General features: G+C 34.9%; 1 protein-coding gene across 2 annotated transcripts in view; it reads right to left on the reverse strand.

The window, feature by feature from the left end:
* Nucleotides 1–16584, reverse strand: part of PDZ-GEF (PDZ domain-containing guanine nucleotide exchange factor) — an 835430-nt gene that overhangs the window by 495694 nt on the left and 323152 nt on the right. For both annotated transcript variants that reach the window (XM_081771896.1, XM_081771905.1), the window contains one exon: nucleotides 5668–5751. In XM_081771896.1, coding sequence (XP_081628022.1) covers nucleotides 5668–5751 — 84 coding nt within the window. The remainder of the gene's footprint in view (nucleotides 1–5667; nucleotides 5752–16584) is intronic.

The following is a 16584-nucleotide window of genomic DNA, read 5'->3' on the forward strand; positions in this document are numbered from 1 at the left end:
AGAAACTTGTGACTGAAAATTAAAACTAAAATCTTAATTTTATATTTGACGTTAAGAGTTATACCGTAGATCAGTGGTTTTCAATCTAATTCCTATCACGACTCCCATTTTATCACATCCTCTTGCCAGTGACCCCCCTTATGATATCTGGTTTGTAATAAGCTTGTGTGGGATTTTTAATATACCTATTGCAGAGATCTCACGATATCCATCTATTCTTATAAGAGTAGAATCTATTTCTTGTATATAGTGGATACAGTAACTTAACTAAATGCGAAAGACTTAAAACCAAATTTGGTCAGTTCATTCATATTACAAATATTGAATCCGATCCGTCATACTGTTTCAAAATGGAGGCCGTTTGAAATTTTTAAAACTTCATAACTTCTTTAATTTTGGGTCATATGATTTTAAAAAAGTAAAATGATTCCTAATTTTGGTTAAAAAAAACTTGGGCAGTTGTTTAAAAAGTTATTAACTATTTTAAGTGACTTGAGAATGTGCATCACGAAGATTGAACCGGACATTGCCGCACTAGTGAAATCACACCATGCTCAGGTATCTCATTAACTTTCAATTTTAATTGTATTTCAATATGCAGTTCTCATTAGTTTCATATCGTACCTCTTTCATTTAAATTGATTTTTAAACAATTCTGCACCTGTTGAAAATGTTTAGTAGACCTATTTCTTGTTGTCCTTAACAGTACGTAAAATGAAATGAAATCTTTAAGTTTTACGTCCCACGGTTATGCCGGTTAGGCTAAAGGAGACGGTGATTATGAGAGATGAGTGAAATGGTGGAATGAAGAAAGTGGGAGGAAACGGGAGAACCCAGAGAAAACCCACGAGCACGGTGTTTGTCCACCACAAAGTTCACTTGGCGGGGGCTGGGATCGAACCCGGGACCCCAAGCACCAGAGGTGAACGCTCTACCACTGAGCCACCGCGCCCCCCGACAGTACGTAAAAATGCTTTCAGAACAACATTCAAAATATTTTCCGATATTAGATTCTAACTCTTCCGCTTATCTTCGCGACCCCCAGGTTAAGAAACCCTGCCCTAGAGTGTCTCAGCAATTGTTTAACGGTGCTGAATACGCTATCTTTGCTTTTTTTTAAAGCCCATTAATTTATATGGGAAATTACTTTCCTGTTTTCTTTGAAATTAATTGGAATTTCAATGAGTTGATTTCACTGAATTTTTCCTAAATCTATTTAAACGTTCCTTACTTCGCGAGAATTAAATTTTGTTTTACATAATTTTAATATTTAATATTCAAATTTAAGTAATGTAAAATTTATATAAGTATAATGTAAATTAATTTTGAAAAAATGAAGGACTAAAGAAGAAATCATTAACATTACGCCATTAAAATTCAGGTTCACTTGAAATAAAACAGAAAAATAGTCCTCAATATATGTCATGGATTAAAGAGTAAACATATTGTTAAAAAAACTAATACAAACGCATGCAAAGACCTATGAAAGGGATGAGAGATATCAAGGGATATCAGAACTTTCTAATGTTGTTATTAAAATCAGAGACTATTTGTACTCAAATTTAACTTCGATGACGAGTAGCTAATTGGTGGAATGCTTATCTCTGCCGCGTGGGGTTCTTGGTTCAATCCTAAAATCAATCCCTCAATCTAAACAAATATTGACATTAAGAGTGAGAGATTCGGGCCAGATATCCCTGTCTTATGTGCTCAGAGTCAGATTTCGAGATCATGTCTTTTGTTTTTGCATACACTCTATAAACTATCTGATTTACAGCAAAGTGTTCAAAAGCAACCGTGTCATAATGGAGAAATTACTCTGATAAAATTCAAGTATAAGAGATGCTTTCCACTGGGGAAAAAATGGGAAGGATATCCAAAAAATACTATTACAATACACTGGAAAGAGTAGACAGCATAACCAAGAATTTTAAAGTGAAGTGAGCTTCCGAGAAACTGTAATATTAGTTAAAACTGCTTTTGTAAGTGCATGTCTGTGTGTGCGTTTGTGTATATTTATACGACTTTTAAGAGTTAAGTGGCTTGAAAGTAGGAGCACATGAATAAATTTAGAACAATGCACTTAACATGAAACGACCAACGCTGACTTAAAAAAATGTAAACAGTGGAGTCTTGCTTCTTAACCTTCATGGCCCATAATTCCACAAGAGTACGTTTTATGACACAGCTGTTTCAGCAGTGTATTTAAGAAAGTTCTCTCAGCCGCTGATTAAATTTTATATTATCTACGCCAGAAAGTTTAAGTGTGTAATCTTAACAGAGTGGCGAAATGATGGGAGCATTAAGGATACACAAAAAGAATTTTCTTCCACGAGTATTCTGAGAAATTAATTAAAGCAAACTCTATTGCTGCTATAGCATACTCCTGCAGACTATATTATTATTATTATTATTATTATTATTATTATTATTATTATTATTATTATTATTATTATTATTATTATTATTATTATTATTATTATACACGATTACATCTTGGTTTGAACTGTAATTTGCCTTAGTGTAACTTTCAGACATTTCTGTATCTTCTTTATTTCGTCTTGCTCATTTTTGTACCTCATGTTGTGCTTGTGAGTAAGTGGCACTACCGCATCTACGAGTTACTCTTGGGTCCGTTTTATCGATGGTAGTAACGTACAGTTACATCCGTTCTGATTTCTCGAACCCAGTATAGTCTGTATTTATCACTTCCAAGTGCTTGTATTTAGTTGGTATTTGAAATATGATTTATTGGTAATTAGTTCTATGTTGTTATGTGCTAGAAACTCCTGGATGGTTTATGCAACATTATTGTGTCTCTTTAGACGACAATATGGAGTCTGGATTTAGAACAAACCTAGAAGTTGTTTAAGCAAGACCAAAAGAAAGATTGGATATGGTCGACCAAGCCCAAGCGGGGCCGCGGTGGCTCAGTGGTAGAGAATTAATCTCTGGTGCGTGGTGTCCATGGTTCGATCCCAGATTGTGCTAAGTGGGCTTTGTGGTGGAGAAACGCCGTGTAGTGGGTTTTCTCGGAGTTCTCCTGATTCCTCCCACTTTCTTCATTCCATCATTTCATTCATTTCTCATGGTTACCATCTCCCTTAGCCTCGGTGCAGAATCGAGGGACCTTAAACTGAATATTTCATTTCATTTCAAGAAGCCCAAGAACATCGATACAAGAACAAGATAAAGATTGGATATGCAAGACGAAGAGCATAGTAATCTTGCTCTTGGCCTTGTTTTGGTGATCACCAAGTAGCGATGAGCATATTTTCTTGCTTTCCGTATGGTATGAAAGACCATAATCAAAATCACACTTGGTCTTCATTTGTACCGATGAGGCTAGCATTCTTGGCTCTTGTATAGCATGAAAGACCACCAAGACTACGAAATGCAGGACCAAGACCCAGGGTGCGAATTGTTTGAATTTCATTTGTTGGACTGAAAGTGATGAAATAAAATTAGTACTTTATAATTAATTATCATACTGTATTTTTAAATTTTAAATTACAAAATTCATATTATGTATCTTCTTACTTGCAACTATATCTACTGTAAAATACGTTTTAATTACCGAGAAAGAAAAATCAAAGTGGCGCGGGTCCCGGAATCATAAAAACCTATTTTGGAAGAAAGTTGAAGGGTTGGAAAAAATCACAGGTATTCTACCGTTTCCTCAGCCCTTATTATTGTAGTTGTAAACGATTTCCTTTTGTCTCCGCCAAGAGACCCTTGCTACTGCCTTCCGAGCAGGTGAGAACACTGACCTTGAAGAAAAATTTCGTCACATACAGAACTAAAGCAAGAAAAAATAAATAAATTTCTCCCACGTCGGACATTGGTATCAGTTATAAAAAGAAATAACCAAATCTCAAAAGTGCCAAATATTCCCTAAGATGCATATACAAATCCCCCGCTTGATCTAGCTAGTGGTTAACGTGTAAGACTTCAGTACATGTGGTCCGGGTTTAATTCCCAATGGAAGTGCATTTTGGCGTTCACCCAGTGTCGTGACGTATGCTCTCAAACGGGTCGGGTTGTCGGGTCGGGTCAGTCGGATCAGCTAAGGTCGGGTTGTCGGGTCGGATCAGTCAATTCGGATCACGGGTCGGGTCAGGTCGGTCTTCAACCCGACCCGGCCCGACCCGTTGAGAGCACTACTCTTACGTCAGCATTGCATATCACAGGAACGAGATTGTCGGTTTCTTTTCTGTTGGTTAAATACTGACGAATTTGTTATTATTTTTAAAATCATTATGCCAGAACACAATCAAAATACCTAATTATAGCATTGATGATTCTCTTTTTAATTTATTAAAATAAATTTCTAACCAATCATTATGAATAAATAACATGCTCGCCTTATATCACTGAATAACAGACCATTTTGAAAACTGACTGAACTTTAAGTGAAAAATTAGTAATTTTGTTTAAGAAATTTGAACTTTAAACCTTACACAAGAAACGATAAGAATAGCTGGCAATTGGGATTACACAGAAATCGACTTCCATTTTTAAGTTACTTAATATAGAAAGTCACGAGCCCTCCCCTCGCACACAGAGAACTCCAGTAGTCACTTATTTGATGCAATATCAGTTATGAATCTCACAAACAATTACAGAACTCTCATCAAATGAATCTTTTTTTCTCTTTCTCATGGTTCCAAACCAGTCTTGATAATGTATAAAGTAAAATATATTTTATTATGTGCAGTCTTGCTCAAGAAACCTAGTCAACCACCTCTCTTTAAAAGAGCCATAAATCTCAGAATAGTATGTGGCACAATTAGTATTTTCACTTGAAACAAAGATCTTCGAGAGAAATATCCACTTGTTTGGTTTAGTTGCGCTAATGGATAAGAGTACCAATCTTTTAAAAGAAAAGTAGGTGACCAGGAGTTTCTCTCTGTACTCCTCAACTCATAATGACATACCATTTTTAATGCCATTTACATACATAAGAATGGCTGGAGAAACAATATCCTAACTTAAACTTTTTGATTGTCATGTGCAGAATCGATGACAGGGACCAACAATGCCAATAATCCAGTAAAAACCTAAGCAATGCAGTTTAGAAACATATCCCCTCTAAAATTAACACAAAATAATGAACTATAAATGCTTCGAACATTGAGTGAGGCAATTTAGGCTGATCATTGATTAGTGTCACCGAATGGACTTGGCGTTTATCATAGCAATCCTCAAGTCTTGGTCCATCAGAAGACAAACCACACTTAACTTGTATTTTAATCATAGTACAAACTAAATTGATAGTCATCCAACAGTTGAACAAACGAGAAGATGGAATCTAAAATGTTGCTCGCAACTTATTGTGGTGGGATTCGTAAGGTTAAAATATAAATTAATCTGCTAATATGCATTTTATTTGATGAGAGTGAAACTTACTTTCTTATCTAGTGCATCGTTGGTACTCAAACCTCTTAGTCATTCCGCAGTCACGTTGTAACAGACGACTGAACATAACTGAATAATTCATAATTGTGAATCTCTTACTTTAGAGTTAGCCCTACAAGAACTATTAAAAAGAAAATACACTCTAAATAAAGTTGAAGATCAATAACTTTTTCGAATAGTTTGTTTGTCACCATACCAGTACAACAGAAACAAAAATAAAGGAAAAGATATGTTTGAAAATTAACTTACCTTGATCGTGGAAGAAACATAGATCCATCGATGAAAACAGACCCCGTGAGCAAGATGTACCAACAAGTGGACAACTCCCCGGTGCTAGAAAAAGAAAAGTAAATTGCTACATCAATAGAATTGATATGAGATACATCTTTCTGAATATAAAATCAAGTAATAATAGATTTCGTTGTTGAAAATGAATAATATTGGTTGTTTCTCTTAAATACATCAATATTGGTTGAGACGATCTAGTGGTCTGGGATCAGACTATCAGTTGTATGTGATAGTCTTATATAGATCTTTGTCATTTTAATATGGTCTTTCCTCTCAGTGTTATCTTTAGCCTAAAAAGGAAGGAGTAACTCGATGCTCAATAAATAATAAATAAATAAATATACTGTAGATAAAACAATGGTAATTACTTCTTACATTTATCTTAGAAGGAATAATTGGCTGAGAGAGGAACGATATATGAAAAAGAGCTAGAAAGAAATAGGCAAATAAGAGTAACTGATTGAAATGGAACGCACATAACACGTTGCCGGAAGATGATAGAAAATCTCGAAGAAGAAACAAATTAATGCAGGTTTGTAAAGGATATGTCACGTTACTTAGCTGGTAAGACAATGGTGAATAGCTAAGGGAAGGATTACGGTGTTTTACACTAGTACTGGCAAGCATAGTCATGATGGAGCAAAAATAATTCTGGGAAGCAACTGAAGTAAAAGTTATGAAAGCAGAATATGTTGGTGATAAACGTTATGGTGGTAAGACTTAAAGGAAAGATGAAACGCGGAAATGATAGACGAAACAGTAAATAAGCTGAGGATTTTATTTAAGGAAAAACAAGAAATGGACAGTATGACCTAGTTATAAATAGAAATTTTGCTGTAGTTGTACGAAGAAGAAGGTAGTGTAATACTCAAATATGGATCGGGCGAAGAAAACAAAGAAAGAAAAATAGGAGCTGATCTATATTTGCAGACATAAGTCACTCGCAATAGGGAAATACTTGATTCAACTAGCACAAGAGGAAAGGATATGCATGGAAATTCCCAATAGATAAACACAGATATCAAGTAAGTTAAGTCATGATGATGATTGATGCGGAAGTGAACATCCAACAAAAAATGTAACCAAAGGGAAAAGAGAAACATGAGACTGGATTCTGGAAAACTGAAAAATAAAATAATCGATTCGTACGAAGAAATATATACAAACCTGGAAAGATAAATATAGATAAGGAAAATACATTAACACCAACACGCCATTTTGCTTTCAGGCTGTAAAATAAAATTAACTAGTTCAGAAGAAAAGAAAATGTTTACCTATGTAAACTAGAAACATAACAAGATAATGTATGTATTATGTAAAGTCTTCTTTTTTAAATAGAGCTCCGTGGATAAGCGGTTAGCGTACGCGCCATTGGCGTGGGGACCCGGGTTCGAGATATGTCATACTCGAACAATAGTTAATTGAAACAGAAAGTGTGGAAAACTGTTTTAAAAGTAAATAAATTACTTAAAAAAACTATTGACTGAACTGATTTATCGGCAATAAGTTGAGTTGATTTTGAGTTTAACGTTTCTTTCAGCAGCGAGGCTATATCAGATGCGGACCTACTGATTAACGTGGAATCCGAACCAGATGATCACCGCTGAAAATCGAGCCCGGATCTCCCATGTCAAAGGTACATAAGCTATGAAGGAGCTCGATTTATTGGCAGTAGTCACACATGTAGACTCATACAGTCTGTGTACGGGCACTTCTGACACGACAGGTATAAAACACATTCTTTTCCATACTTATAAAGGTATACGATTTTCGATTATACAGAACATTCGTCTGGCTTTCCAAAATTGCAATTTTCACCGTTTTTTACCTTGATTTTATTTGGTCATTTTGTTACACTCATTGGATGCCGCAAATTCATATAAACATATGAAACCTATTTCATATAAACCTATTTTATGGTTAAATGAAGAAATGATTTTGTTATTCGTAGCTTTTCTTGTTTCTGTAATTAGTTTAGTACTACTACTAGTAATATTAAAACAGAACTACCAGTTAATTTGGTAGAAATTTCCAAAACATTTAGTTTACCAGTCTCGAAGTTATGGCTGCTGTGTTACTAGAAGTTGGGACCATGCACGTGTAATTTTTTTTTTTTTTTTTTTTTAAATACCACGCGTACTTCCTTTAATATAAGATAATGTTTGTTTCAGAACTAACGATTATAAGCCGTATCGGTTCTACTACAATGATTTTTTTTTCAATCCAACTACTAATTATAGTACATAAATAATCCACGTGTATTGCTAGAAGACACAATCTGGCACTGATTTACGCTTGTATACAAGCGTATGAAGTTATTTATCTTTACATATATTCCTCCTACATATGGTGCCTTCCTTTTTCCTATCATCATTTATACAATTCTGGGAACTAAATAAAGTAGCATCTCGATCATAAAATGACCAACTTCTCACCATTTTATTTCACTTTTCATGCTAATGTTTGTTAGTGTCCAAATTATCTTTTGACGGAGAATTCAACAATCAAAACATTATTATAACTCCATATTTGGTTGCCATTTTCATCTCCTGAATGATGTTTCTTTTTATTTATATAAATTTTAATATGTTTCTCCGTCCTACACAGAGAAAAATCCGTTCTCCGGACAGCGGTATATTGTACAAATATATGGTATCCTCTTGCTTACTATAGAAATCAGTACGGAGCACACGTTATCCGCATGCTACATAGGCACTGCCCTTCGATGTTACATCATGCCGCTGAAGGATGTCTGACATCTAACAGTTTTCCGTATATCACATACATATACTTATGTTACCTTCGTCAGCTATATGTTATATACGTCCATTTGTATGTGAGATCCTGACCGCCTACATTGTTTCATACAGAAAGTACATATAGATGGAACACTTATACAGAAAGTATTATAAAACATGCGTTTTCAGTTATACGTCTACTGTACGTTAAGTCCAAAAACTACAGGAATTACGCATGTGACCTATCTTTTTAAGTACGCCACCTACAATTTTTTTTCTCAGTGTACGATTTTTGCACTATAGTTAAGTGTCTAAAGCCAACAATCAATCAAAAAATTAATTATAATGGTGAATCACATTAAAAAGTGCATGATAAGCATTCATACTCTAGGCCAGTGATTCTCAAAGTGGGGTCCGCGGACCCCTGGGGTTACGCGGGACCTAGCCAGAGGGTCCTCGATGCCTAAAATTTGAAATGTGTTGTAATAAAATGGAACTCATAACTGTTATGGAAGACGCAGCTGTGGGCAGTGCGAGTACAAAACAATAACTATTCATAATTTCCAGTGCTCAAGTGTGTGCGTGTGTGCAGAGAAAGAGACAGACAGACAGCCAAAAGCTCAGGTGGTGATTGAGCTTATTCAAGTAATTGATGTTAGCCAGGTCAACCACTTTGACCATCTAAAATTAATTTCTTCAAATTCTGTTACACAAGGACAATTATTTCGGAATGAAAAGTTCCAAATAACTTCCAATTCTGAGTAATAAGTGAAATTCGCCTAAAGTATGACCTAAAGCTAGAATACGGTTCAAATATCAATTTATATTATCAATAAAAGTCGTATTTTAGTATTCACAAGAGTGTTTAATTAGACATGTAAAAAGATGCCAGGTTCAACATACGACATGTCATAGAAATTCGAGCCTTACTGATGGCCCATCCTCGCTTTCAATCGATCATTACATTACTGTGTTTTCCCTTTCGCTAAGTTTATCCGTGCATTTCGGTCGCAACTTATTAAAAGAATACATGGTAATTATAATGTGTGTTAATAATCCTGATGTATAAACAATAACAGTAAAAATAAATAAATAAATAAATAAATAAAAGAGAAAGAGAGAGGGAGAAAAGAACAATTCGTCATAATGTCTTTCTATCTACTTTTGAAGCTTCTCTTTTCCGTTTTCATTCGTTTATTGCAATTTCTCTTCCTCTACTTTTCTTGCTTCAAGCAACGTTCGTTCCTTTCTACACATTCTTGAAGCAGCAGACCATAACAGAAGTTCAACATCCTGATAACAGCTGGTCCATTCGCTCCTCTGCTGTTTCATCTTATTAGAAGATTGCCCTTCAAGATTCAATGAAGAAACTCAACATCTGGAGAATGTTTTTCAGCACTTGCACTTCATAGATAAAAATGATGCAATTACACACCTACGTACCTGGGTGAAAAAGTATTAAGAAAATAATAGGAATACGTAGTGTACATGACTGTAATTCGGTTTACAAACACTAAGGCATTGTCTCTGGATTTTCTTTTTAACTCTTTGGGTGACCAAGATGCATTTTTAAGGTGATTGCTGCCTTTCTTTGATACGGTCCTACAAGGCTTCTTCATTAATTTTTGTCTCATAGTGAACTACATACTTCATTTAGAAGTTAGACGACAAATTCAGAATATCTATAATAAACGTTGATCCTGAATATATACTAACGGTGGGTATACAAAATAAAAGATTCGAAACAATCTTTTGTAAATCTCAACAGTGATGATTCCAGAAAAAAAAAAAGGTGAAGAGCGAGCACAGTATACAAATCTAGTCAATTACTGACTCCGGATATTATTACCAAACTTCCAAGACAAAAGCCAGGAAGCCAGAGCTGTAACAATCAACGGTGCACCTGCTGCTTGAAGCTGATATTACTTACAACTGAATACTTAAACTGTCCTGCTATTCATTTTGTATGAGTGAGATTTGTTCATTATAAAAATGCAGATTAGTAACAAATTTATTTTGATCTCACCCCCATTAAAAAGCATGTAAAACTTCAAAAAAGTGAACATTATATAAATATTAAAACAACTCAAACAGCTCGCATTGCACAATACACAATATCTTGCAGACCAATGCAAGCTGAGTCATTGCATGGAAATAGCAAATATGTTACTGAAACAACGGCAAAACCGATTATCAATCGAACGATCTAGTAATCACCTATTTTGATTTAAAGATGTTACCTGTTCATGGCTTCCAGTAGGAGAAAGCTGTAAAAAGAGGCACCGAGAACAGAAGGCCCCATAGAACCAACCGGGGAGCCATACATAAATCAATTCAATGGGGTTCCTCTTATGTCTCCTGGCAAAGGGATCAAGTTTCAACTGTTACACCTTCAAACCAATTCACTGATTCGGGTCCGCAAATACCCTCCTACTCCGGGACCAACTTCCTGGTTGAGGCCCCAAAAATACCCTCTTGCACTGGGGCTCCAAAGAGATTTGATACGGCACTGTGAGAAGCCCTCTATAGGAAAGACATTCTAAATATTTCTCTTTCTCTCTCCCAATTGCACGTTACGGATTGATTCCACTTAATTCATGGCATAACGTATAATTATACCAGTAGTAAAAGGAACAATAGCTTACGTAACCTTAGATACATTCAAGAAAATTTTTCCAATGACCTACAGTTTGGAAAACTCAATAACACTGCACGCTATTTTGAGATACGGAAGTTATATGTATTATTTATTCTAAGACTCAATAACAGTAGTGTATTTATGTAAAGTAGATTAACAATTATGAGAAATTGCTGAATGATTTTCCCAATAAGACTGGACGATATTACCAACATTCACGTCCCGGTCTGTTGAAGCAATGAACTTAACCGTTTCCTATATCGTTCTCCATAATAAGAAGGGAGTGAGGATGGAGTAAGTTATATACCATAAACTAGAATTTACTGTATTAAGTTGAAAAATTGTTTGGTAAAATGTATTACTAAGTATGTTGTAACCAGTTTCAGTTTTTTATAACGCAAAAAAAAAAGGACCAACTCTTATGTAATAAATATTATAATTCCAGGTCTATTACTACTGCTGTTATATCTTGCTCAAGCCTGGTTGAAAGTCACTAACAACCACACGAAGCCACAAGAGAAAACGTTCATTGACTTCTGTTTTAATCCAATCACCAACAGATCTTAGAAGACAAGTTCAGGAAGAAGAATCAGTCCTTGGAATTACATGAATACAAAAAAGAGAACAAGAACGTGACGGAAGAAATGTGCTTGTCTGAATGACTGACCACAGAGGCTCTCGTTTTTTGTCATATACAGTTAACTCACTGTTCACAAACCAGAACATACAATATCATCCTCGTTCTTTAGTCAGTACAGACAGATGGAGTCACTTTCTTCTTTTAAGTGGACTGAAGAAGGGGAATAACACCAGAGAGCCACATGGAGATTGGAGAAGGGGCCCCAAGGAAGATTTCTGTTACACAAGATGGACTGTTCTGGTGACGCGAAACGTAAAAGTCATCAATTACGGTCCGGATCACAACTGCATATTTTCTGTCCTGTCCCCCCTCCCCATCTTCTTCTCTGAAAGCTTCCGGTTCACAGATGGATGAACGAAATGGAGAACAACAGAGGGGTACAAAGAACAAAGAATATACCATCTACACTACTAAAATACTACTTTTCTCAATGCATCCAAATTCCTAGGAGCATACGAACAAAATAGATTATTCTTAAGATGACGTTATCATTACCCAGAACGACAACTACATTTCTAGTTATTGCCATATAGAAGATTTTTTCCAAAACCTACGTGTTTTGTCTCCCCACCAAACGATATTGGATCATACCAATATTTATTGTTGCTACTGCGATCCATCACTTGATAAAACATTTTCAAAGTACCATAGGCGGCCCGTACAGTGCGTACAGCTGCCCCTACATTAACACTGGTCTTCATTTTATTCCACAACAATTTATTCAGTTTTGAATATTTATTCTTTTCTGTGTTTGGCTCATGTTGCTTGCTTTTGAAAAGTCTATTTCAATGAACATAAATTTTGTAGATTAAGGCCATGATTCCATTCAACAGAAGAATGTCGTTTTAAAATCTCTTGTACTTGTTCTAAAGTAGTTAAATTGCGAAACAGGTACTCTTACACATACAGATTTTCTCATATGTTTCTTTGAATATATCCATAGTTTACAGGTGCATATATTCATGCATGTAGTTTCTTTAAATATGTGCATAAACGTATTAATTACATACATGTTGGTATTTTTGTTTCACTTTGCCTAATCCGTCTCCAACTTGCACCCACATTACCAAAACACTGGTCCGTTACTGTGATGTACTGTATATTATTTCAGTGATGATTATTTTAGAACCAGCTTTTCCTGATTTCCTCATCCTCATCAAGGTTCTCTACTGAATTATCCCTTAATACATTAAATCGATCATAATCTATTCTTATTATGGGTACTGTATGAGTTCATTTACTTGAATGCGTCTTTATCATATTACTATATTCTGAGTTCTTATCAATTTATTAGTGCTTATCTCTGGGTAGTCTGATATTTCGCGATCGCAAATATTACTGATGTTAGAATTTTATGTTATTAGCATAATTAATTCTTATAGAGTTAAATGGACTGTTCCTCTTCTTGATGGATAAATGTTATATGTTGCTTTTTTATGTGGGTAATCAGCCATAAAATAAATTGTTTGAATAATAACTAGAATACCGAATATTGGAAGATTATGTTATTTAAAAAAAAAATGAAATGAAATCTTTGAGTTTTACGTCCCACAGTTATGCCGGTTAGGCTAAAGGAGACGGTGATGATGAGTAATGAATGAAATGGTGGAATGAAGAAAGTGGGAGGAAACGGGAGAACTCCGAGAAAACCCACGCACACGATGTTTGTCCACCACAAAGTTCACTTGGCGGGGACAACCCGGTACCCCAAGCACCAGAGATAAACGCTCTACCACTGAGCCACCACAGCTCCCATTTTGTTATTAAGGTTTCAAAATTTAAGATAAAGAACATTATGTAGAAGTATAGAAGGTTTCAGACATATTTTAATTTTGTTTAATACAAAACACTCCTGAGTAGTATAGATTTAGTGTGGTATCCATAAAAGAGATGCGACAGTTGATAAGAGATAGTTTATCGCTTGTTTAATTAAGGATAAGGGGGAGTATCGAAGGAGGTGATGCAATAGGATTAGGAAAGGGGGAAAGGTCAATTGATTGATAAAGAACACGTGATGTGTTTCACAATGATAGATGACGAAAGGAAAGGTTGAATGACCACTACGAAGGTCACAGTGGATGGTCCCTGGAAATGGCCCCCAGGACCCAAGATTGACCCCTGTATAGGGACCACGTTTTTTTAGGGACACCCTCCCCCTGTTTAATGAATTTTTTAAAAAATATGAAATTATATTTATGTGGACACAGGAATTGAACTTGGGAAAATAGGAAATAACTTTATTTTATTTTATTGCATTATTTAGCCATATTTGATTACAGTACTAAAGACGGAGTCTTGTTGTTGCACATCCATCACCGAAGAACTTAAGACATGAACTGAGGTTTTGCGCGCTTTGAAAACCCGGATGAATTGACCTTTGTACGATTAGATAAACTTGTTGAACGACGAAACATCATGTGACGATGAGTAATTTTGACCGTTGATACATGACTAAACATCATGTGACTATGAGTAATTTTGACCCTTGATACATGATTAAACATCATGTGATAAGTAATTGGGGTCATTGACGTATGACTAAACATTATGTGATAAGTAATTTGGGGCTACAACCGTATGATTAAGTAACATGTGATTGATAACTAACCACGTTTGATTATGCATAAGGTGAACACGTGATGGGATGTTCACCAACAGATGAATAAACAATATATGACACTGCCACAAGTAATGTTGATTTTACGTATTGTGAACATGTGATGGGAACGCTATGATAAGATATTATAAAATAAACTGTTGACGTACTACGAAATAAGATAGATAGGGTATTGAACTTATATGATTAAAGATCCTTGTTACTAATTAAGATTGCCAGAGCGTTGAATACACAAGCGAGAGATTACCAATGATAAATAAAACTGAATTTAACATTATAGATGTTTTGAACTTTGAAAACTTGTTGTTTTCGAAATAATATTTGTTTTAATAGGTCGGTTTAAAATATCATGTGGTTTGACTACAACATGATAGCATATTGTTTACGTGTTTTTGTATATCATGTGCTTATGATGACGGGTTGTTTTTGAAATTATATTTGAAAAAATATAATGATCATGTGATATGACGTTGGTGATAAAATGTTTCCTTATATACTGGGGGTTTGAAGAGAAGTTGTTCATAGAGGCATCAACGCTGTAGAGTCGATTAAAAGTTAAGTAGAGAGGCAGATTTGAGATGGATTCTAATATTGAACCGGCATTGAAGAAGTTTAAGTCTTTAGACGCTCCGGAATCTCCAGAAATAATTATTGAGGAGGAGATTATTCATCTTAGACATGAACCGGTTTTAATTCCAACATCACCAGTGGGATCACCTTCATTATTGAGAGCATCAAATACTGGATCATTGTTTGGTACAACATTAAAAGTACCAGCAATGAAATGGACGCTGGATGTTGAGAAAGAAGAAGAAGCAAGACAATCACCACCACCAGCGATATATGTGGAGGATGAGGAAGCAAGACCCCCATCGCCGGATTTATTTATTGAAGAGGAGGAAGAAGGAAGAACAGCAGCACAACCACCATTGATATATGTGGAGAAGGAGGAGGAAGAAGGAAGAACACCAGCACAACCACCATTGATATATGTGGAGGAGCAGGAGGAAGAAGGAAGAACACCAGCACAACTACCATTGATATTTGTGAATGAGGAAGAAGCAACATCAGCACAACCACCATTGATATATGTGGAGGATGAGGAAGCAAGACCCCCATTGCCAGATTTATTTATTGAAGAGGATGAAGAAGCAAGGGTTCCATCATTATATGTGGATGCGGAGGAAGCAAGACCACCATTGACAAGTTTATTCATTGAAGAGGAGGAAGAAGCAAGACCACCAATGTCACATGTAAAGGAGGAGGAAGAAGTAAGGCCCCCATCGCCAGACTTATTTAGTGAGGTGGAAGAAGAGGAAATTCTTCGTTTATTTGAGGAATTGGACGAATGTAAACCTGATACACCATCACCACAAAAAGAACCAATGGATTTATCAGTGCGACGAAAAGAAAAGTGTGAGTGCGGTTTTGATATTGTGGACAAAAACTGTGTACATAAAAGTATTTTAAATTGGAAACCTGAAAATGTATTATTGTGTCAAGGCTGCAACTTTAATTATTACAATCAGCTTGGGCATCATTGTTTGCTGGCTAACCAACTGTCATTAGAGGCGGAAGCATGGCTTATTATGTCAAGGGAAAATGTAAGAAACGACGTTTATATTATTTATCTGATTTCACATGCTAATATGTATGTTAATGAACAATTGATTAAGAAACAATATAATGAATTATTACAAAATCCGAAATACATTGAGGAATTACCCAATATACTATTGGAAAAAGATAGAAATGTAACATTTAAAGCATAATTTTTGTATACATATTTTGTTTTGTACATATATTATTTCTTTGTATTATTATTTTGCTTGTATATATTTTTCTGTTAGTGAAATAAATATTTAACCAAAATTTTATTTTTGATTTTTATTTATTATTAAAAACTTTTCCTGAATAATAATAAAAATAGGTAATATTATTGGATATAAGAATTGGTATTTACAATGAGCTTTAATCCGAAGAAACTTATTTTTCAAATACACAACTTGTAAATTATAAAAAGTTATACGTTAATTAGAAATGCAATATGAAAACTAAAAACTTTTTCATATACATATGGCATAAAAATTTCAAAACAAGTTTAAAACAAAATGAAAATAAAAATACAAGTTTAAAAACTAAATGCAAAAAAAAAACGCAAACGAAAAAAAGTTTTTTACTTGCATGCATTATAAAATGCACAAGTAAATTTTATGACATGTGAATTTTGTCTTGTTATATGCAC

This window comes from Thermobia domestica, chromosome 1, assembly GCF_964235325.1.
Source record: "Thermobia domestica chromosome 1, izTheDome1.hap1.1, whole genome shotgun sequence".
NCBI lineage: Eukaryota > Metazoa > Arthropoda > Insecta > Zygentoma > Lepismatidae > Thermobia > Thermobia domestica.